The sequence below is a fragment of the Oncorhynchus mykiss genome, chromosome 12, assembly GCF_057628025.1.
Source record: "Oncorhynchus mykiss isolate SJ-2025 chromosome 12, ASM5762802v1, whole genome shotgun sequence".
NCBI lineage: Eukaryota > Metazoa > Chordata > Actinopteri > Salmoniformes > Salmonidae > Oncorhynchus > Oncorhynchus mykiss.
The window spans coordinates 84,497,256-84,520,741 of record NC_143033.1 but is presented as its reverse complement, the minus strand read 5'-3'; the positions used below and the strand labels follow the sequence as shown (position 1 = coordinate 84,520,741).

The following is a 23,486-nucleotide window of genomic DNA, read 5'->3' as shown; positions in this document are numbered from 1 at the left end:
TATATTACTCCCTCTTCATGAGCCATGTAAAACAGAGACCACTACAGTACTCCCTCTTCATGAGCCATGCTGGACATAGACCACTATATTACTCCCTCTTCATGAGCCATGTAGAACAGAGACCACTACAGTACTCCCTCTTTATGAGCCATGCTGGACAGAGAGACCACTATATTACTCCCTCTTCATGAGCCATGCTGGACAGAGACCACTATATTACTCCCTCTTCATGAGCCATGCTGGACAGAGACCACTATATTTCTCCCTCTTCATGAGCCTTGCTGGACAGAGAGACCACTACAGTACTCCCTCTTCATGAGCCATGCTGGAGAGAGAGACCACTCTATTGCTCCATCTTCATTAGCTATGCTGGACAGAGAGACCACTCTATTGCTCCCTCTTCATGAGCCATGCTGGACAGAGACCACTATATTTCTCCCTCTTCATGAGCCATGCTGGACAGAGAGACCACTATATTACTCCCTCTTTATGAGCCATGCTGGACAGAGACCACTATATTACTCCCTCTTCATGAGCCATGATGGACAGAGACCACTATATTACTCCCTCTTCATGAGCCATGCTGGACAGAGACCACTATATTACTCCCTCTTCATGAGCCATGCTGGACAGAGACCACTATATTGCTTCCTCTTCATGAGCCATGCTGGACAGAGACCACTATATTACTCCCTCTTCATTAGCCATGCTGGACAGAGACCACTATATTACTCCCTCTTCTTGAGCCATGCTGGACAGAGACCACTATATTACTCCCTCTTCATGAGCCATGCTGGACAGAGACCACTATATTACTCCCTCTTTATGAGCCATGCTGGACAGAGAGACCACTATATTACTCCCTCTTTATGAGCCATGTTGGACAGAGACCACTATATTACTCCGTCTTCATGAGCCATGCTGGACAGAGACCACTATATTACTCCCTCTTTATGAGCCATGCTGGACAGACACCACTATATTACTCCTTCTTCATGAGCCATGCTGGACAGAGACCACTATATTACAACCTCTTCATGAGCCATGCTGGACAGAGACCCATATATAACTCCCTCTTCATGAGCCATGCTGGACAGAGACCACTATATTACTCCCTCTTTATGAGCCATGCTGGACAGAGACCCATATATAACTCCCTCTTCATGAGCCATGCTGGACAGAGACCACTATATTACTCCCTCTTTATAAGCCATGCTGGACAGAGACCACTATATTACTCCCTCTTCATGAGCCATGCTGGACAGAGACCACTATATTACTCCCTCTTTATGAGCCATGCTGGACAGACACCACTATATTACTCCTTCTTCATGAGCCATGCTGGACAGAGACCACTATATTACAACCTCTTCATGAGCCATGCTGGACAGATACCCATATATAACTCCCTCTTCATGAGTCCTACTGGACAGAGACCACTACATTACTCCTTCTTCATGAGCCATGCTGGTCAGAGACCACTATATTACTCCCTCTTCATGAGCCATGCTGGATAGAGAGACCACTATATTACTCCCTCTTCATGAGTCATGCTGGACAGAGACCACTATAATACTCCCTTTTCATGAGCCATGCTGGATAGAGAGACCATTCACTATAATACTCCCTTTTCATGAGCCATGCTGGACAGAGAGACCACTATATTACTCCTTCATGAGCCATGCTGGATACAGAGACCACTATATTACTCCCTCTTCATGAGCCATGCTGGATAGAGAGACCATTCACTATAATACTCCCTTTTCATGAGCCATGCTGGACAGAGAGACCACTATATTACTCCTTCATGATCCATGCTGGATACAGAGACCACTATATTACTCCCTCTTCATGAGCCATGCTGGATAGAGAGACCATTCACTATAATACTCCCTTTTCATGAGCCATGATGGTCAGAGACCACTATATTTTGCCCTCTTCATGAGCCATGCTGGACAGAGAGACCACTATATTTCTCAATTTTCATGAGCCATGCTGGATAGAGAGACCCCTATATTACACCCTCTTCATGAGCCATGCTGGACAGAGAGACCCCTATATTACACCCTCTTCATGAGCCATGCTGGACAGAGACCACTATATTACTCCCTCTTCATGAGCCATGCTGGAAAGAGACCACTATATTACTCCCTCTTCATGAGCCATGCTGGACAGAGACCACTATATTACTCCCTCTTCATGAGCCATGCTGGATAGAGAGACCACTCACTATATTACTCCCTCTTCATGAGCCATGCTGGACAGAGAGACCACTATAATACTCCCTCTTCATGAGCCATGCTGGACAGAGACCACTATATTACTCCCTCTTCATGAGCCATGCTGGATAGAGACCACTATATTACTCCCTCTTCATGAGCCATGCTGGACAGAGACCACTATATTACTCCCTCTTTATGAGCCATGCTGGACAGAGATCACTATATTACTCCCTCTTTATGAGTCATGCTGGACAGAGAGACCACTATATTACTCCCTCGTCATGAGCCATGCTGGACAGAGACCACTATATCACTCCCTCTTCATGAGCCATGCTGGACAGAGAGACCACTATATTAATCCCTCTTCATGAGCCATGCTGGACAGAGACCACTATATTACTCCCTCTTCATGAGCCATGCTGGACAGAGACCACTATATTACTTCCTCTTCATGAGCCATGCTGGACAGAGATCACTATATTACTCCCTCTTCATGAGCCATGCTGGTCAGAGACCACTATATTTCTCGCTCTTCATGATCCATGCTGGACAGAGAGACCACTCACTATATTACTCCCTCATCATGAGCCATGCTAGACAGAGAGACCACTATATTACTCCCTCTTCATTAGCCATGCTGGATAGAGACCACTATATTACTCCCTCTTTATGAGCCATGCTGGACAGAGACCACTATATTACTCCTTCTTCATGAGCCATGTTGGACAGAGACCACTATATTACTCCCTCTTCATGAGCCATGCTGGACAGAGAGACCACTATAATACTCCCTCTTCATGAGCCATGCTGGATAGAGACCACTATATTACTCCCTCTTCATGAGCCATGCTGGACAGAGACCACTATATTACTCCCTCTTTATGAGCCATGCTGGACAGAGACCACTATATTACTCCCTCGTCATGAGCCATGCTGGACAGAGACCACTATATCACTCCCTCTTCATGAGTCATGCTGGACAGAGACCACTATATTACTCCCTCTTCATGAGCCATGCTGGACAGAGAGATCACTCTATTACTCCCTCTTCATGAGCCATGCTGGACAGAGAGATCACTCTATTGCTCCCTCTTCATGAGCCATGCTGGACAGAGAGATCACTCTATTGCTCCCTCTTCATGAGCCATTCTGGACAGAGAGATAACTCTATTGCTCCCTCTTCATGAGCCATGCTGGACAGAGAGACCACAATTTTACTCCCTCTTCATGAGCCATGCTGGACAGAGACCACTATATTACTCCCTCTTCATGAGCAATGCTGGACAGAGACCACTATATTACTCCCTCTTCATGAGCCATGCTGGACAGAGAGACCACAATTTTACTCCCTCTTCATGAGCCATGCTGGACAGAGACCACTATATTTCTCCCTCTTCATGAGCCTTGCTGGACAGAGAGACCACTACAGTACTCCCTCTTCATGAGCCATGCTAGAGAGAGAGACCACTCTATTGCTCCATCTTCATTAGCTATGCTGGACAGAGAGACCACTCTATTGCTCCCTCTTCATGAGCCATGCTGGACAGAGACCACTATATTTCTCCCTCTTCATGAGCCATGCTGGACAGAGAGACCACTATATTACTCCCTCTTTATGAGCCATGCTGGACAGAGACCACTATATTACTCCCTCTTCATGAGCCATGCTGGACAGAGACCACTATATTACTCCCTCTTCATGAGCCATGCTGGACAGAGACCACTATATTACTCCCTCTTCATGAGCCATGCTGGACAGAGACCACTATATTACTCCCTCTTCATGAGCCATGCTGGACAGAGACCACTATATTGCTTCCTCTTCATGAGCCATGCTGGACAGAGACCACTATATTACTCCCTCTTCATGAGCCATGCTGGACAGAGAGACCACTATATTGCTCCCTCTTCATGAGCCATGCTGGACAGAGAGACCATTATATTACTCCCTCTTCATCAGCCATGCTGGACAGAGAGATCACTCTATTACTCCCTCTTCATGAGCCATGCTGGACAGAGAGATCACTCTATTGCTCCCTCTTCATGAGCCATGCTGGACAGAGAGATCACTCTATTGCTCCCTCTTCATGAGCCATGCTGGACAGAGAGATAACTCTATTGCTCCCTCTTCATGAGCCATGCTGGACAGAGAGACCACAATTTTACTCCCTCTTCATGAGCCATGCTGGACAGAGACCACTATATTACTCCCTCTTCATGAGCCATGCTGGACAGAGACCACTATATTACTCCCTCTTCATGAGCCATGCTGGACAGAGAGATAACTCTATTGCTCCCTCTTCATGAGCCATGCTGGACAGAGAGACCACAATTTTACTCCCTCTTCATGAGCCATGCTGGACAGAGACCACTCTATTGCTCCCTATTCATGAGCCATGCTGGACAGAGAGACCACTATATTACTCCCTCTTCATGAGCCATGCTGGACAGAGACCACTATATTACTCCCTCTTCATGAGCCATGCTGGACAGAGAGATAACTCTATTGCTCCCTCTTCATGAGCCATGCTGGACAGAGAGACCACAATTTTACTCCCTCTTCATGAGCCATGCTGGACAGAGACCACTCTATTGCTCCCTATTCATGAGCCATGCTGGACAGAGAGATCACTCTATTGCTCCCTCTTCATGAGCCATGCTGGACAGAGAGACCACAATTTTACTCCCTCTTCATGAGCCATGCTGGACAGAGACCACTCTATTGCTCCCTATTCATGAGCCATGCTGGACAGAGAGATCACTCTATTGCTCCCTCCAAATTAAAAATACACAAACACAGCCAATGTTGCCACAGCCTCAGACCCTGACATTACGTGTCTGCCTCACACACTCACGTGTGCTCGCATAAACACACACACGTTCATGCTTGCCACACACACACACACACACACACACACACACACACACACACACACACACACACACACACACACACACACACACACACACACACACACACACACACACACACACACACACTCTCACCTCATTGCAGAGAAAAAGGGGTGCATCAGGTCCTGAAAGTGATGCTTTTAGGGCGGTCGTGTAGAAAGGTGTCGTATATCATTTCTACATGGATAGCTCCACCTACAGAGTCCTGGTTTTATTGCAAACCTGTGTTCCTTTTCCAGGAATGTCATGTCCTAGAAAGACACCACGCGGTGATGTGTCTTATGTGCTGTTTTATCTTTACAATCATGGTTTCTCCCATTCTGTAGCCTGAAGACAGAAACATGCTTGTTAACACAAGTGTTAGTACATGGTAGAGAGTAGAGACACACAGAGAGACAGTGTGAGAGGGTATCAGAAACATAGAACAAGGGGGTTAAGTGTAAGGATACAGTAGGTTAGAGACACAGTGAAACAGGCTGATTTGTTCTCCCTAGGATTGGTATTTTATTCATCAGGACTTGATGCATCCAAGTAAAGGATCATTCGGTTTTGGCACCTTTAAAGATTTCATTTTCAATTTGAACAACACATTGACAATCAAAAGAAACAAAGAAATGACTAAGGCTGTGTGAATTTGAAAAATAAAATACATACATATATATATTTATATAAAGAATTAAACCAAACCATTTAAATGTTCAATGTCGATTGTTTGGTTTCTTTCACAAAAGCATAAGATAAAATGAAGTAAATAAAAAAACATAAGAGAGAAAATACTCATGAAACATTACTAGTTTCAACGTTAGCGTCATCACTTTTTCCCCCTTCTAATTATCATTATCCTTTAAAACTTCAGTTTCTCGAGAGCAGATTTGCTGCAATTTTATAGCATGCATTTAATTTCAGAAAAGTTGATTCACTTAGCTTCTCTTGTACTATTTCATATTTATCTTGTTGCTTGCCTTTTACGCAAGTATTTATTTTTGTATTTGGCGTCCTCTTCTTTTCCTCCCCCTCTCCTCCTTCCTTTTTCTTCGAGAAGTCGTGTTTGGAGTCTTTTTTTCTTGGTTTGAACTTTGACACCTCTTGTTGTTGTTGGTGGCTTCTCTTGAGGGGTTCAACACTCCCATGACGACCCCCCCAGCCCCAAAAGAAAGCGAACAGGGACTCAGAAAAAGGCGAGAAGGTTCTATTAAAATAATCTCTATTTTTCTACTGTTGGCTGTGTGCGTCTGTCCCTCGCCATGTCTCAGCAGCTCCGTAGTGTAGTGTACCTACAGCACATTCTCGCTGGCTCTGTCATCCTTCCAGCAGATCCTAAAATAGTCTTTTCTCGTGTTACCAACAGCACTTAGTTTAGTTTACTTGTTAGTTTTTTTTCTTCAGTAAAGTCTGTATCTCTTGATTATTAACTTAATCATTTATTTATAAATGTAATACACATATAGTACCTTTGTTAGAGTTTACAGACTGGGCTAATTCTTACTGAACCCCAAGCTGCAAAAATTCACAGTTTTAATACAGAAAATAAATAAATGAATAAATATGACAACGAATCAGAAGCATATGGCAGGTGGTATGATGGGAAAGTACAGCAGCATGTTGCACCACCAAAACTGTGGAGCCAAACTGTCAAAACCAAAGGGTTATGAAATCATGAATCAAATTTAAATCAAAACCCTCCCTTTAAGTGCTCCACCCTCATTACCCATCCCCACCCATTAAAATGACTCAGTCTCTAAGGACAATCTGCCCCATTCTCCCAGTACAACCATTTACTCCAAAGGAACTCAACAAACCTCTTTAGGACTCTCTCAACAATGGTAGATGGGAAAATCATGCAGTTGAATGAAATAAAATCATCAATCTCTATAAAGATGGAAACTCATCCTGGCCTATGGTATATTAGAGACCTGGGTGGGGGCCTCCCTGCCTTCGCTCCCCCGGGCTCTGCTCTTAGGGCTCCCTCATACTGGTGTGGTGCGGCGGTTGGCTGTGTTGGTGTTGGCCGAGTCTTTTTCCTTCTGAATACAGTTGTGGACCTGCAGGAAGGTATGGTCCCTCTCCGAGTTGTAGGTGGCGGTCGGCGTGCCCCCGGCCTTCAGGGTGTCCCGGGGCAGCGTGTACATGGAGATCTCTGTAGAGGGTAGCGCGCTGAAGCCCTTGAGGCCCACAGGCGAGGTGTCGCGGGAGTGCGAGGGGTCTGTGGACCGGGAGGAGGAGCGCGAGCGGCGTCGGTAGCGGTAACGGTAGGATGGGATGCGTGTGATGGCCGAGGCCTGGAGGTAGTCGGCAGCCCTGGCCCCTGCCCGGAGCTGCCGATGGCGGTCGATGAACATGTGGGCTGCCAGGACGCCCACCATCTCGGCCATTATGAAGGACAGGGCTCCGAAGTAGAAGGACCAGCCGTAGGAGTAGCTGTTCTTCTTCGAGTCGCTCTTAGAGGGGTCCCCTGCGTTGGCTGATATGTACACGATGATCCCGATGATGTTGCTCAGGCCTGAGGGATGAGGAGGGGAGGGGGGGGTTGGGGGGTTGGAGGGGCGAGATGAGAGAGCAGGAATTATGCAATCGGTTAAGACAGGACATTTACCTTCTCTGGGCATACCACATACGCAGTAGTCTGAGTGCATCTATCCACCACAGTGAATACGCCATTACCAAGACAAACCTTTTCAGACAAGTACCACGGACTCACCAAAGGATAATGTACATACATACTGTACTTCTCACTGTCAAGAAATATGACTGAATACAAACCAGAAATATGACTGAATACGAACCAGAAATATGACTGAATACGAACCAGAAATATGACTGAATACAAACCAGAAATATGACTGAATACAAACCAGAAATATGACTGAATACGAACCAGAAATATGACTGAATACGAACCAGAAATATGACTGAATACGAACCAGAAATATGACTGAATACGAACCAGAAATATGACTGAATACGAACCAGAAATATGACTGAATACGAACCAGAAATATGACTGAATACGAACCAGAAATATGACTGAATACGAACCAGAAATATGACTGAATACAAACCAGAAATATGACTGAATACGAACCAGAAATATGACTGAATACGAACCAGAAATATGACTGAATACAAACCAGAAATATGACTGAATACGAACCAGAAATATGACTGAATACAAACCAGAAATATGACTGAATACAAACCAGAAATATGACCCAAGCCTGAGCCTCTGCCCTTATAGTGTTTAAGAACAAAGACTGAGATCCTGAGTCAGATCAGTTGGGACAGCACATAACATGATCATACATCTGATTCACATAGGGATCACATCCTATGATAGGGATAATAATAATAGACTCAAATACACTGAGTGTTCAAAACATTAGGAACACCTGGTCTTTCCATGACATAGACTGACCAGGTGAATCCAGGTGAAAGCAATGATCCCTTATTGATGTCACTTGTTAAATCCACTTCAATCAGTGTAGATGAAGGAGAGGAGTCAGTTTAAAGAAGTATTTTTAAGCCTTGAGACAGTTTAGACATGGATTGTGTATGTGTGCCATGCAGAGGGTGAATGGACAAGACAAAATACTTAAGTACCTTTGAATGGGGTACAGTAGTAGGTGCCAGACTCACCGGTTTGAGTGTTTCAAGAGCTACAACGCTGTTGGGTTTTTCACACTCAACAGTTTCCTCTGTGTATCAAGAATGGTCCATCACCCAAGGGACCAGCCAACATGACAGAACTGTGTGACTCACTGGAGCCAACATGGGCCAGAATTCCTGTAGGGCACTTTTGACATCTTGTAAAGTCCATGCCCCATCAAATTGAGGCTGTTCTGATGTTGATGTCTAATGTTTTGTACACTCAGTGTATATATATCTACTTTAACTGTAGAGTTTAGTCACGGAGAGAGAGAAGTGTGTGACTTAGTAGAGCTGGGATGATGGATCATTGGGAAAGTATGTCAGGGACACCATATTTATAGAGTTGAATCCCAATGGGTAGCTTCTAACCCAGCACCCAGATCAGGAGAAAATAAGTGGATAAAGAGGGAAGAATGGAGTGCGTGACTTGTGGCTGCTGCTGAGTGGAGGCTGAGAGCTGACTGAGGAGTTGCAGTACTGGGGATGACCAGCAGAGAGAGAGAGACTGCTTGTGCACTGCACCTTAGCTGGATTAGTCAACAGTCTCTTCTTTGCTGGACTTACATCCATCTGTACAACTGTTCTATATAAGTGAACCATAATAACATTGCATGTTAGTGACTAAAAAGTAGTGACTGAAAACATTTGCATTTGTGTACACTTTGCATTTCTTTCTTCCACTCTCTCTCCCTCTCTCTCTTCCTCTTTCTCTTCCTTTCTTTCTTCCACTCTCTCTCCCTCTCTCTCTTCCTCTTTCTCTTCCTTTCTTTCTTCCACTCTCTCTCCCTCTCTCTCTTCCTCTTTCTCTTCCTTTCTTTCTTCCACTCTCTCTCCCTCTCTCTCTTCCTCTTTCTCTTCCTTTCTTTCTTCCACTCTCTCTCCCTCTCTCTCTTCCTCTTTCTCTTCCTTTCTTTCTTCCACTCTCTCTCCCTCTCTCTCTTCCTCTTTCTCTTCCTTTCTTTCTTCCACTCTCTCTCCCTCTCTCTCTTCCTCTTTCTCTTCCTTTCTTTCTTCCACTCTCTCTCCCTCTCTCTCTTCATCTCTCTCTTCCTCTCTCTTTTCCGCTCTCTCTCCCTCTCTCTCTTCCTTTCTCCCTTCCCCTCTTTCTTCCTCTCTCTCTTCCTCTCTCTATTCCTCTCCCTCTCTTCATTTCTCCCTTCCCTTCTTTCTTCCTCTCTATCTCTTCCTCTCTTCCCCTCTTTCTTCCTCTCTATATCTTCCTCTCTTCCTCTCTTTCTTCTTCTCTCTCTTCCTCTCTTTTACTCTCTCTCTTTCTTTCTTTCTTTCTTCCACTCTCTCTTCCTCTCTCTTCCCCTCTATCTCTTCCTCTTTATCTTCATCTCTCTCTTCCTCTCTCTCTTCTTCTCTCTCTTCCTTTCTCCCTTCCCCTCTTTCTTCCTCTCTCTCTTCCTCTTTTTCTTCTTCTCTCTTTTCCTCTCTCTCTTCCTTTCTCCCTTCCCCTCTTTCTTCCCCTCTCTCTCTCCCTCTCTAGACTCACCTGCAGACACAAAGAAGATCCCTGCGCTGAGGATGATGTTGTGGCGTGACTTGTAGAACTCGCTGGCAGCTATACACAGGCCTCCCATGAAGAGCAGAATGACACTGAGGATGGGGAAGATGCTGGAAGCTCGCACAGCACCTGAGAACAGATAGAGGACAGGAGAGGAGGAAAATAAAAGAGAGGGGGGGTTATATAGGGATAGAGAAGAAGAGAGAGATAGGTTAAATAAAATGGTAAATATAGAGAGAGAGATAGGTGAGGAAGAATAAGAGTGGGGAACAGTGAAAAATGAGGGAGAGAGAAGAGAGAATGTAAATTAGACTCCCAACATCGGCTCCCTATCTGAGCCACATCATAATCAACACTCCATCAGCGCTGTGAAAGTCTTGATCAACACCAGCCAGTGAGTGTATCCCCTCAGTGAGCCTCTGTTACCCAACTTCATGTAATCACGCCACCTGACTACACACAACACAACACTCAGTTAGCACACACAGCTCCCCAGATTGGAGCGTTGCATTACACCATGTCATGTAGTGCAAATGACATGAACTCCACCAGAGCTCCAGGGGCTGTCACACCCTGGCCATAGAGAGTGACTAGGGTGGGCATTCTATATTATTTTTTCTATGTTTTTGTATTTCTTTGTTTTTGGCCGGGTATTGTTCTCAATCAGGGACAGCTGTCTATCGTTGTCTCCGATTGGGAACCATACTTAGGTAGCTCTTGCCCACATGGGTTTTGTGGGTAGTTGTTTTCTGTATTGTTAGTTTCCTTACAGAACTGTTCATTTTCCTCTTTGTTATTTTTTGTTCTAGTGTTCTGATTTTAATAAAATATCATGAACACGTCTCACGCTGCGCCTTGGTCCAGTCATTCACAGGAAGAGGATCGTTACAGGGGCCTAGCATGTTGGGTGATGGGGGGGGGGGGGGGCGAAGCTCTTCAAACCAAGCTCATGTCCTTGGCTGATACTGGTACGGATGCCAGAGCAAGAACTGAAGGGTTGAGGTACTGATGACAGGGCAAGAACTGAAGGGTTGAGGTACTGATGACAGGGCTAAAACTGAAGGGTTGAGGTACGGATGCCAGAGCAAGAACTGAAGGGTTGAGGTACGGATGCCAGAGCAAGAACTGAAGGGTTGAGGTACTGATGACAGGGCAAGAACTGAAGGGTTGAGGTACTGATGACAGGGCTAAAACTGAAGGGTTGAGGTACTGATGACAGGGCTAGAACTGAAGGGTTGAGGTACTGATGACAGGGCTATAACTGAAGGGTTGAGGTACTGATGACAGGGCTATAACTGAAGGGTTGAGGTACTGATGACAGGGCAAGAACTGAAGGGTTGAGGTACTGATGACAGGGCAAGAACTGAAGGGTTGAGGTACTGATGACAGGGCAAGAACTGAAGGGTTGAGGTACTGATGACAGAGCTATAACTGAAGGGTTGAGGTACTGATGACAGGGCTATAACTGAAGGGTTGAGGTACTGATGACAGGGCTATAACTGAAGGGTTGAGGTACTGATGACAGGGCAAGAACTGAAGGGTTGAGGTACTGATGACAGAGCTATAACTGAAGGGTTGAGGTACTGATGACAGGGCTATAACTGAAGGGTTGAGGTACTGATGACAGAGCTAGAACTGAAGGGTTGAGGTACTGATGACAGGGAAAGAACTGAAGGGTTGAGGTACTGATGACAGAGCAAGAACTGAAGGGTTGAGGTACTGATGACAGGGCAAGAACTGAAGGGTTGAGGTACTGATGACAGGGAAAGAACTGAAGGGTTGAGGTACTGATGACAGGGCTATAACTGAAGGGTTGAGGTACGGATGACAGGGCTATAACTGAAGGGTTGAGGTACTGATGACAGGGCTATAACTGAAGGGTTGAGGTACTGATGACAGGGCTATAACTGAAGGGTTGAGGTACTGATGACAGAGCAAGAACTGAAGGGTTGAGGTACTGATGACAGGGCTAGAACTGAAGGGTTGAGGTACTGATGACAGAGCAAGAACTGAAGGGTTGAGGTACTGATGACAGAGCAAGAACTGAAGGGTTGAGGTACTGATGACAGGGCAAGAACTGAAGGGTTGAGGTACGGATGCCAGAGCAAGAACTGAAGGGTTGAGGTACTGATGACAGGGCAAGAACTGAAGGGTTGAGGTACTGATGACAGAGCTATAACTGAAGGGTTGAGGTACTGATGACAGGGCAAGAACTGAAGGGTTGAGGTACTGATGACAGGGCTATAACTGAAGGGTTGAGGTACTGATGACAGGGCAAGAACTGAAGGGTTGAGGTACTGATGACAGGGCTATAACTGAAGGGTTGAGGTACGGATGCCAGAGCAAGAACTGAAGAGTTGAGGTACTGATGACAGGGCTAGAACTGAAGGGTTGAGGTACTGATGACAGGGCAAGAACTGAAGGGTTGAGGTACTGATGACAGGGCAAGAACTGAAGGGTTGAGGTACTGATGACAGGGCAAGAACTGAAAGGGTTGAGGTACTGATGACAGGGCTAGAACTGAAGGGTTGAGGTACTGATGACAGGGCAAGAACTGAAGGGTTGAGGTACTGATGACAGAGCAAGAACTGAAGGGTTGAGGTACTGATGACAGAGCAAGAACTGAAGGGTTGAGGTACTGATGACAGGGCAAGAACTGAAGGGTTGAGGTACTGATGACAGGGCTAGAACTGAAGGGTTGAGGTACTGATGACAGGGCAAGAACTGAAGGGTTGAGGTACTGATGACAGAGCAAGAACTGAAGGGTTGAGGTACTGATGACAGGGCTAGAACTGAAGGGTTGAGGTACTGATGACAGGGCTAGAACTGAAGGGTTGAGGTACTGATGACAGGGCAAGAACTGAAGGGTTGAGGTACTGATGACAGGGCTATAACTGAAGGGTTGAGGTACTGATGACAGGGCTAGAACTGAAGGGTTGAGGTACTGATGACAGGGCTAGAACTGAAGGGTTGAGGTACTGATGACAGGGCAAGAACTGAAGGGTTGAGGTACTGATGACAGGGCTATAACTGAAGGGTTGAGGTACTGATGACAGAGCTAGAACTGAAGGGTTGAGGTACTGATGACAGGGCTAGAACTGAAGGGTTGAGGTACTGATGACAGGGCAAGAACTGAAGGGTTGAGGTACTGATGACAGGGCTATAACTGAAGGGTTGAGGTACTGATGACAGGGCTAGAACTGAAGGGTGAGGTACTGAGGAGCATTAAGGTATTGAGGATGGAACTCACAAGTGAGACTGAATGTGGTGCTGAGGTCAATACTTCAACCTCCTCAGGTCACCCGTGTCCTTCCTTCCTTCTTCCTTATGCCTCCCTCCTCTCTCACTCCGCCATCCTCCCTCTCCTCATATTCTCTCTCTCCTGTTTAACTTGCACACTTAAACTTTCATCAGGCTGGTCACATTTTTTCCACCAGTTTTTCACTACTTCACCTTGCCTCTCCGCGCGGCTGCCACCTCAGCACTTTCCCCAGCTTCTCCCTAAAATGCTGACGCAGTCGCCAGGGCTGGGTGGCTGCGCGCTGAACTCTGCCGCCTGCACCTCCGCGGGGACCCAGGGCTCCTGGCGGCCCAACTGCCTTCCCTGCCTACCTGCTGCCCGCCTCCCTCCCTTCCCCTCTCATCCTTCCCCCATGCCCTAACGCGCCACATCACACATCACACAGCCTCCAATCCCCTCCATGCACGGTAGGGGAGAGGAGAACCACGGTGAGCCCACAGGCACTCTGGGAGATGGCAGTAGCAGCAGCAGGCCGACAGCTGAGGAGGACTGGGCCAAGTGGTGGCCACGGCTGGCTTGGTCACCATCACTCACTCACCCTCCACTGGGCCCACAACAGTAACTACAGTAAGACTGGAGACAGGAGAGACTGAGAAGGCCCTGTAGGGTACTGAGGATGGATGTTCATCAAGACTGTATTGATACTGTATGTGGTTGTGGAGTTATGTATTACTCGTAGGAAGTGTAATTTGTGTTTTATGCCATTATTAGTTGAAGTGCTGTATCTCTTTCTTCATCTCTCTCTCTCTCTCTCTCTCTCCCTCTCTTACCCTCTCCCGCTCTCTCTCTCCCTTTCCCCTTCTTTCTCTCTCTCCATCCCTTCATCCTCCTCCTCTCCCTGTCCTTGGAGCAGAGGGAGTAGTGGGGTGTAGAGTTACAGGTGGCGTGGTGATTAAATATGAAGTTGTCCTGGGAGTTGACCCTGCTCTTTTGTCCCCCTTCTCACACCTCCCCCTCCTCCCTCCATCCCTCCAATCCGGCTCACGTTAACCCTGGAGATATTAAAATGGCCAGTCACTCTACATTACCTGGGAGAGGGCAGAGGGGCTCTTTCTCATCCATCAGCTTCATTTTCACAGACAAAAGAGGGATAAAGGGCCAGACAAATTGTATTGATTGTTGACAGAGAGAGTTTTTAATACTGCAGCTCTCAAGGTGACGCCAATGTGAAGGAAAGCTCAGAGAGAGAGTGAGAGAGAGAGAGAGAGAGAGAGAGAGAGAGAGAGAGAGAGAGAGAGAGAGAGAGAGAGAGAGAGAGAGAGAGAGAGAGAGAGAGAGAGAGAGAGAGAGAGATAGTGAGAGAGAGAGAGAGAGAGAGAGAGAGAGAGAGTGAGAGAGAGAGAGAGAGAGAGTTTGAGTTTTTATAAAACCTTTATTTTTTACTCAAGTGTTAACATAAATAATGACACACTGCCTTTTCAGAAATGAAAAAACAAAATGTAATTCCTAAACAAAAATAAATACATAACATATACATTCAACTTATTTCAGCAGCAAAAAATAATTTCCCCTCCTCTACAAAACAAAGTGCTCCTTCGTAAGCCCACTTCTCCTCAAATAATAGGATATCTTTTACAGCTGAAAAGAACTCAAAATCTACTTTTATTCTTGCTTTCACTAAACCTTTAAAAACACATCTTACATCCTGCCCATATCCCGTTTCTATCTTATGTTTCCTACTCAGAAAAATTGACATCTTAGCTTGTCCCAAAATAAAATTTAACATTTGACATTTTCTTTTCTGTTGTTTACTATATTGAAACCCCAAAATAAAAACAGTGTTATTGAAAAACTCCCCTACAGCTTTAAACAAAGATTCCAACATTTCCAATAGCGGTTTTATCCTCTCACACTCCATAAAACAGTGAAAAATGGTTTCTCTTATATTACAAAAAGGACATCCATCTCTAACATCTGAGTTAATAACAGATACAAAAGCATTAACTGCAATGATGCCATGCAAAACCCTCCATTGCATATCACCAGTACCCTTTTGTAACGGTGGTTTGTACAGTGCTCTCCATGCTGGCTTTACCTTGTCATCAATGCCCAATTTTACCCTCCATGGAGTATCTTTTCTATTTTTCAATTTATCTTTATTCAACACCTTGACACACCCCCTATACAATTCCTTCCCATTCACCTCATCCAAACCCACCTCCTCCAACCCTCTCAAATCCAGCAATAACGCCTTTCTTTCTGACTCTGGGATATTTGGTGTAATCCCTAGTTTTGGAAATGAGACGTCTTCATCTTGCACCTTCTTCTTGTGGCTACTAAGCATATCCCATTCTTCCGCTGACAGAGCCTTCCTACAGCTCCCCAGCATTTGTCCGACAATCCTTTCCGACCTCATCCCCAAATGTTCTGCCACCCTTCTTCCATCCATTAAGGCGGGCCCAGCCATGGCCATTAACTGTCTTAAGGTGATGATTTTCCCCTTCACCAGAATCTTGGAGAAATGTGGAACAGCTGCAGTTGTACAGTCCAGTCTCGCCCCATACACCAGAGGTTCCTCCAACAGCCAATGTACTGACTCCGCTGAAGTTCTTCTGGACACCTTCATTATGCTCCACACTCTGAGAAGGCCTCTATAAAACGGAGGTACTCCCTCCCTAGAAATCTGGCTACTATCAACCAGAAATAAAGCCTTCTTTAAACCTAATCCTCCAACCCTCTGTAATATAAGACCTGCCACCCCTCTCCACACCACATTTTCCGGTCCATAAAGCAGCCTTTGAATGAACTGAAACCGGAAAGCAGCAGCCCTACTAGCAAGATGTACAAGACCTTGTCCCCCCTCCTCTTTTGACAAATACAAAACACTTTGTGGAACCCAGTGATATTTATCCCAAAAGAAATCCACAATAATTGCCTGTATCTTAGCCAGAAGGCCAGATGGTGGTTCTAAAACTGACAACCGATGCCACAGTGCAGAGGCAATCACATTGTTAACTATAATAGTGCGCCCTCTATATGACATACGAGATAGTAACCAACGCCATCTCCTCATCCTCCCTTCCACCATTTCAACCACCCCACTCCAATTTTTTTCCATAGTCCCCTCATCTCCTAGATACACTCCAAGATACTTAAAACCTCCCTTACACCATTCTAGCCCCCCTGGCAAAGCCATGATCCCTCCAGACCATTCTCCAATCTGTAAAGCACAACTCTTTTCCCAATTTACCTTTGCAGAGGATATTCCCCTAAAACGATCAACCATTAGACTCAAGCTATCCACCTCCGCTTGATTTTTCACTAACACAACTACATCATCAGCATAGGCTGAAAGACGAATAGGAGGAATATCCTCTGAAAGGCACACCCCTGCAATGCGACTTCTAATGCTATTTAGTAGTGGCTCTATAGCAATAGCATATAACATCCCAGACATAGAACATCCCTGCCTAATACCTCTACACACTTTAAAAGGAGCACTCAAACCACCGTTAACTTTCAATACACTTTCAATGTCACCATATATCACCTTTATCATGGCAATAAAACCAGAGCTGAACCCAAACGCCTCAAACGTGTGCCATAAATATTGATGTTCAACTCGGTCAAATGCCTTTTCCTGATCAATTGAAATTAGACCAGCATCCAACCCAATAGCCCTAGAGACGTCCAAAAAATCACGAATCAGAGAAATGTTATCCCCTATCTGCCTGCCAGGAACACAGTAGGACTGATCCGTATGTATGATTTGCCCCATCACCTCCCTCAGCCTGTTGGACAAAGCCTTTGACAATATCTTATAATCAGTACACAATAAAGCCACCGGCCTCCAGTTCTTCACCTCCCTCGGGTCACCCTTTTTGGGCAGTAGGGTGAGGACAGCCCTTCTGCAGCTTATTGGTAGTAACCCTCCGGTTAAACTATCATTAGCTACTTCTAACCAATCCTCTCCCAACATAGCCCAAAAAGACTTAAAAAAGTCAACGGGAAGCCCATCAATGCCTGGTGCCCTTCCATTTTCCATGCCTTTTAATGCAGTGTATAAATCCTGCAAAGACAATGGTTGCTCAAGCTCAACCTGAGCTTCTGCAGGCACCTTTGGGAGCCCATCAAAGAACTGCTGTGTCACTGTTTTGTCCTCTTTGTACTCACACTTGTAGAGCTCAGCATAGAACTCTACTGCCCTCTTTCTGATTTCACTAGGGCTAGTGAGCTCTTGTCCAACAGCTGATTTGAGACAATGAATAATTTTTCTTTGTCCATTCTTTTTCTCTAAACCAAAGAAAAATTTGGATGAGGCATCCATTTCAGATATGCCCTGAAATTTACTTCTCACCAGTGCCCCCTGTGCTCTGATACCCAGCAGATCTGCCAATGCAGCTTTTCTCCTCTTGAGGGCCTGAGTATGGCCTCGATCTCCTGTGGTCTCAACCAACGTCATGAGTTCCACTATTTCAATCTCTAGGGCCTTCATTGATCTGGTGATATCCTTGGTGACATTCCTCGTGTATTGATTACAAAATTGTTGAATCTGTATTTTCCCTATATCCCACCATTGTTGAAGGGATACAAAACTGGCCTTTTGAGCCCTCCACCTCTCCCAAAAAATACTGAAACATTTCCTGAAGTGAGCATCACTCAATAAAGTTATATTAAAATGCCAATATGCGCTTTTAGGTTTTACATCGTTAATGAACACCACCTCTGTTATTAAACAATGATCAGAAAATCCCACTGGAGTTATCACACTTGATTTACAGACCTGAGATTGATGCTCAAAAACATAAAACCTATCTAACCTGGCCATAGAGATGATGTTCTCTCTCACATGCGCCCAGGTGTACTGCCTTGTTCCTTCATGTTGACTCCGCCAAATATCACACAGTTCATTTGTTACAATAAGGCGTTTTAAAAACGTCCTTGAGGCTATATGAGGTTCTTGGTGATTTCTATCTAAATCGCTAACTGTGCAGTTAAAATCCCCAGCAATAAACAAATAATCTTCTTTGTTACATTTCTCAATGGTATTTGATAATGTCTCTAAAAAACATACCCTCTCAACTGTCACCACTGGGGCATATACATTTATCAGACACATATTGATGTTTTCATACCTTGCTCTAACTTTTAATAACCTCCCCTCAACTACCTCTTCAACCTCATATGACAAAGGCAAAAACCCTTTTGAGAACAAGATAACCACACCCCCACTTTTTGAGTTTTTATGACTACACACCACTGTCCCCCCCCACTCCTGTTGCCACATAACTTCATTTTCCAAATTACTATGCGTTTCTTGTAGAAAAATTGTCACTTCCCTTTCCCCTCATTAACTCATACACCATGGCTCTTTTTTTAACATCTCTTGCCCCATTTACGTTTAAAGAAGAGATCTTAAAACTGCTCATGGATAAGAAAAAAATACAGAGGAAGATACAGCCACCACATCTCTTTACAGAGTTAAAACTGCAACTGAACTCTTTCATTTTCTTTAGAATTTGCATCACTTATTACTCTCGTGACCACTTTCTTGAGTCTAGCAATTTCAGGGCTTTTCAAACCTCCCCCTGTAATTTTTGACATCAGAAACTTTGCTGATTCAATAAACAATTCACGTTCAGGGAAAAAATCAGTTACATTGTAATCCTGCATATATTTCTTCCCTTTTGTCAACTTCAGAAATTGACGTATCTTCTCGATCCCATACCTCCCTTCCACCCCATCTATCTCACTATATTGTTGTGACGCGTCAGATGACTCACTCTCGCTATCCTCCCCAGAAGAAAACCCCATCTCTACAACCTGTTCATCTTCACCTGATTGATCCATCCCTACCTTTCTCTTAGAATTAGACCCTTCACCACCCCTTAAATTCTTCCTTTTACTCCTAGGTATTTTGAAAACATCCGCTTCTTTTTCCGTTATTTCAATCTCCTCTTGACCTCCAATTTCATTTTCCAGCACCACCTCAGCGACGGCAGTCGCAATCTCACCTAGTGTTTCCCCTCCCTCTTTGTTCTGATCTACCACAATTGCCCCCGTATCCACAATGCCTTCCTCTCCTACTTTTCCAACCACATCTGCCCACCTTCTCTCTTCCCCTACACCTGTAGTATTTTCATCCCTTCGCTGTGGTACGTTAGTTGCACCCGCACTAAAGCTACTACCAGGCTCAGCGCGTTCATTCTCGGGACAATTACGCACCAAATGCCCCTCTCTTCCACATCCAAAACATTTCATTGATTCAGTAGATGCATAAAAGACATAATCAAATCCATCAATCTTAAAACTAAACGCTAAATTCAGTTCATCTCCTTCCTTTTTTAAAATCATATGCACTTGTCTCCTATGAGACACGACATGTTTCAACAACGGAGATTTGCATCCAAAAAGAACCTTCTTTATTGTAGATACGATTTGACCATGGCGAGATAACTCTCGCTCTAACACTTCATCTCTAACAAATGGTGGCACGTTAGAAAGCATAACTTTCTTCGCAGGATTCATTAGCGGAAATACCGGCGTCTGTGTCTCCCGCAACACAACACCCCTCTCAACTATCTTATTCACCTTTTCAATTGAATCTAAGAATATCACTACAGCGCTATTCATCCTTGAGGCTGATTTAATGCTATCATACCCAATGATAGCACCCACAGCCAAGCTACATTCTTCCACTGAACACCCAGCCGCAGCAGGAATTTTTACTCCATGCCTCCGACTAAGTTTTTCAAACTCTACATTTCCGCGAGTGGCCATTGCAACCAGCCCCACCCGCTGGTTGTGCCCTCGCGAAAAACCAACCTCAAAGATCCCACCACCCCTATACGTGCTTAGTGATAGTTAAACAATATACCCTTAAAACAACTAAACTAATCAATATATATATATGTACATACCAAAACCCAATAGAGTGAAAAGAAATTCCATTCGTTCTCACAATCACTCCTGCTTGACGACTCACTCCCAGCATGCACTCCGAGAGAGAGAGAGAGAGAGGGAGAGAGAGATAGTGAGAGAGAGAGAGAGAGAGAGAGAGAGAGAGAGAGAGAGAGAGAGAGAGAGAGAGAGAGAGAGAGAGAGAGAGAGAGAGATGAAGTGAGAAAGAGAGATAGAAGAGTCAGCTCAGTGGTTGCTGGGTAAGTTTGCCACGTTGCGTAAAAAAAACTGCACATTAGGCTGAGTTGAATAATTTAGTTCTTTGGTATGTTCAGCTATCATTTGGGCCTTGTTAAAAATGTCATTCTTTATTAAATGCATTGCTACATTTAATGTGCTTTGAGTCAAAGATTTAAGAATCACTTACAGGACTGAGAAGCAGCTGGACTCCCAGGCAGAACTCCCTAGGTTATGACCGCAGGGGGAAATCTTGAAAGCAACTATAGTATAGACTTTTGATGGGGAGCTTTTCAAGGGCAAGATAATGGTATCAGTCAGCCCAGAGTGCCTATGTATTCTCTTTATATTACCCACCATGCTTAGCAGCGCACTCCAAAGTGCACTGACCTTCACAGTAACCTCCCAGCATGCTGTGCCTTCCCTCGGTTCAGGCTGCCGTTTACTGCGCCAAGTGCCCCTGGGTTTGGCTGAGCACGCTCTACCTCCGAAACGAAGAAAGGCTGGGGTCCCTGCAGATATCTTACGCCAGAACTCACTCTATTTTACTATAATGTTGAATATGTGGGTGAAGTGTTCGCTTAGTGGATGTATGCAATTCAGACAGGCGTTTCTATGATGGCTCCTGTTCCTTCGTTCCAGTGAAGGCATGAGTGAGGGCTGGAGATGGAAATTCTCGGAGGGAGACGGAGAGATAACTATGCCCCAAGGCAGTGAGTGCTGCTACCTCCACCCAGTGAAAAATACCTCAGTGTTGCCAAATATAGGAAGTTTCACATCTTCTTTGGTTCTTGTAAGCGTCTGTCAGGGGTTTGGCTCCTGCCTGGAGGGCTGTGTTTTAACATGGCAGATAACCCGCGGGACGCTGGACAGACAGACCGTGTTCTCCAGCTGAGTATAGGATTGATTATCACAGTAAGTGAAGGTTCCTCTCCACAGTCATGCCAGTGTGATGTGTGGCTAACAGTGGGCTTTAGTGGACAGTAGTAAGATTTGTGTGAGTGAGAGTAGATGGTTTCGGATTGAGAAAGAGCAGTTGTGTTTGAACAGCTCAATTCAGAGCATAACTTCTAATAAGCTTTCCCTAAACTTCCCAGGTGTAATGAAACACATACAGTACACTCACTGTAACACTCACTGTAACACTCACTGTAACAGCTCAACATAATCTATGAACCAACAACACACCGTATGCCGACTATGTGTCCTGTGATTAGTTATCCTACTACGGCACATTATTCTGACTTTGGGCTGCTGGGAGGTGGACTATGGACCCTGTCCTGGGAGGTGGCTTTGGGGAGTCTCTTGTGTCTCAGAAATCTATCAAGCTGGAAAACAATGACCCTGCCTAAATGAAAGCGTTGACCTCTCTGCTGATAGCCAGAGACAGCGGCGACCTCTTGTGTTTCCGAAGTCCCTCTTGGCGACGTGGCACATGAAAGGCGGAGCGCTAATCGAGAATGCGCTCTGGAACCCTGTGATTATCAGTCAGGTCACCGTTTTGATTTGGGTCGAGGTCATTATCACAAAGAGCCTCGCCAGGGCCCACTTCTGTCTGTGTTCTGCCTGGGATCTATTTGGGGAGAGGCATCTCTGCCTCCTCACCTCGTCCCCTCCCTGTGTTCTTGCTAAGCCCAAAGCGTTACCCGTCAGGCTGGTTATTAAAGTAGTGACACACAGCAGCCCTATGCTATCCTGTCCTTTATCAGCTCCACTACCACATACCCTCCATCCTGCCTCATTAGACAGACAGAAAGCAGTCCTGCCTGGGATGGATGTGTCCCTGTCCCTGCCTGTCATTGCTCCTATTAGGATGGGAAAGGCGTAGTGATGACTGATAGTGGCTTGTTAGAGCTGCCCTTCCCCGCTTTGCCGCCTGTCTGTGAGTGCCAGTGTGCGTGCCAGTGTGCGTGCCAGTGTGTGTGCCAGTGTGCGTGCCAGTGTGCGTGCCAGGCTGTCCGCAGAGATACAGAGCTGGTGTGCTCTGTATTGATTGGCACAACTACAATTTAGGCTGGCACCTGGGCAGCGGCAGTGGCAGTCCTGAACACTGACTCACCCCGTTCATACACAGGACTTCACACAGCCTATTGTACACATATATAACACATCAGTGTCTTTACAGTATCTAATCACCTCATAATGAAGTAGTAGGGGAGAGGGGGGTAAGGTGAGCTTTTGTTTACATTCAGCATCTCTCCATCAAGGGAAATATAGTATTCATTCTAATAAAGATATCTACATATATTTCAGGATGTTGCGTATCCCTAGAAATAATTAGAATTCATGTAAACTTTACAGTAGTGAAAACAAAACGTGGGGTAAATTTAGCTGCTACAAATGTCTGTACTGAATGAAATATTACCACTACCTTTTTAAAACCAGGTCTATCTTTATTTCCCAAACACAATTCAACATGACCCCAATCACTTTTTTTGTATTTGAATCATTTTAAGCATCTTTTAAGACAGGCTGAACGCCTAACAAACATGTTTAACATAGGCCCTACTTCATATCCAAGCCATAATTCCTTGCATTATGCCTGGAAAGAAAACACTTCCATTTGCTCAATTTACCATTGGCTCAACTTACCCCAAGGCAAACATGACTATATTAGCCCACACAGCTACAAACCCCTAACACAATAAATTGATTTGACTTGGTGAAAATCTGTTTTTTGGACCGAACTTGCTTACCACTTTTTCCGTGTGTTTTTTTCCTTCACAGACTCCATGAAATTATGACCTCTTCCTAAATGTTTGGTCAAATGAGACATTTTGTGTATGGTGTCTTAGAAACAATGGTGGCTCAACTTACC

The 23,486-nt window shown here is 45.1% G+C and overlaps 1 protein-coding gene across 1 annotated transcript in view; it reads right to left on the bottom strand.

The window, feature by feature from the left end:
• Nucleotides 1-5,617: 5,617 nt before the first annotated feature.
• The window catches only part of cacng2a (calcium channel, voltage-dependent, gamma subunit 2a), a 79,898-nt gene continuing 62,029 nt past the window's right edge, over nucleotides 5,618-23,486 (bottom strand). The window contains exons 3-4 of the mRNA XM_021625502.3: nucleotides 10,279-10,419; nucleotides 5,618-7,635 (exon numbers count right to left, since the gene is read on the bottom strand). Of these exons, the coding sequence (XP_021481177.1) occupies nucleotides 7,103-7,635; nucleotides 10,279-10,419 (674 nt within the window). The 3' untranslated portion in view covers nucleotides 5,618-7,102. The remainder of the gene's footprint in view (nucleotides 7,636-10,278; nucleotides 10,420-23,486) is intronic.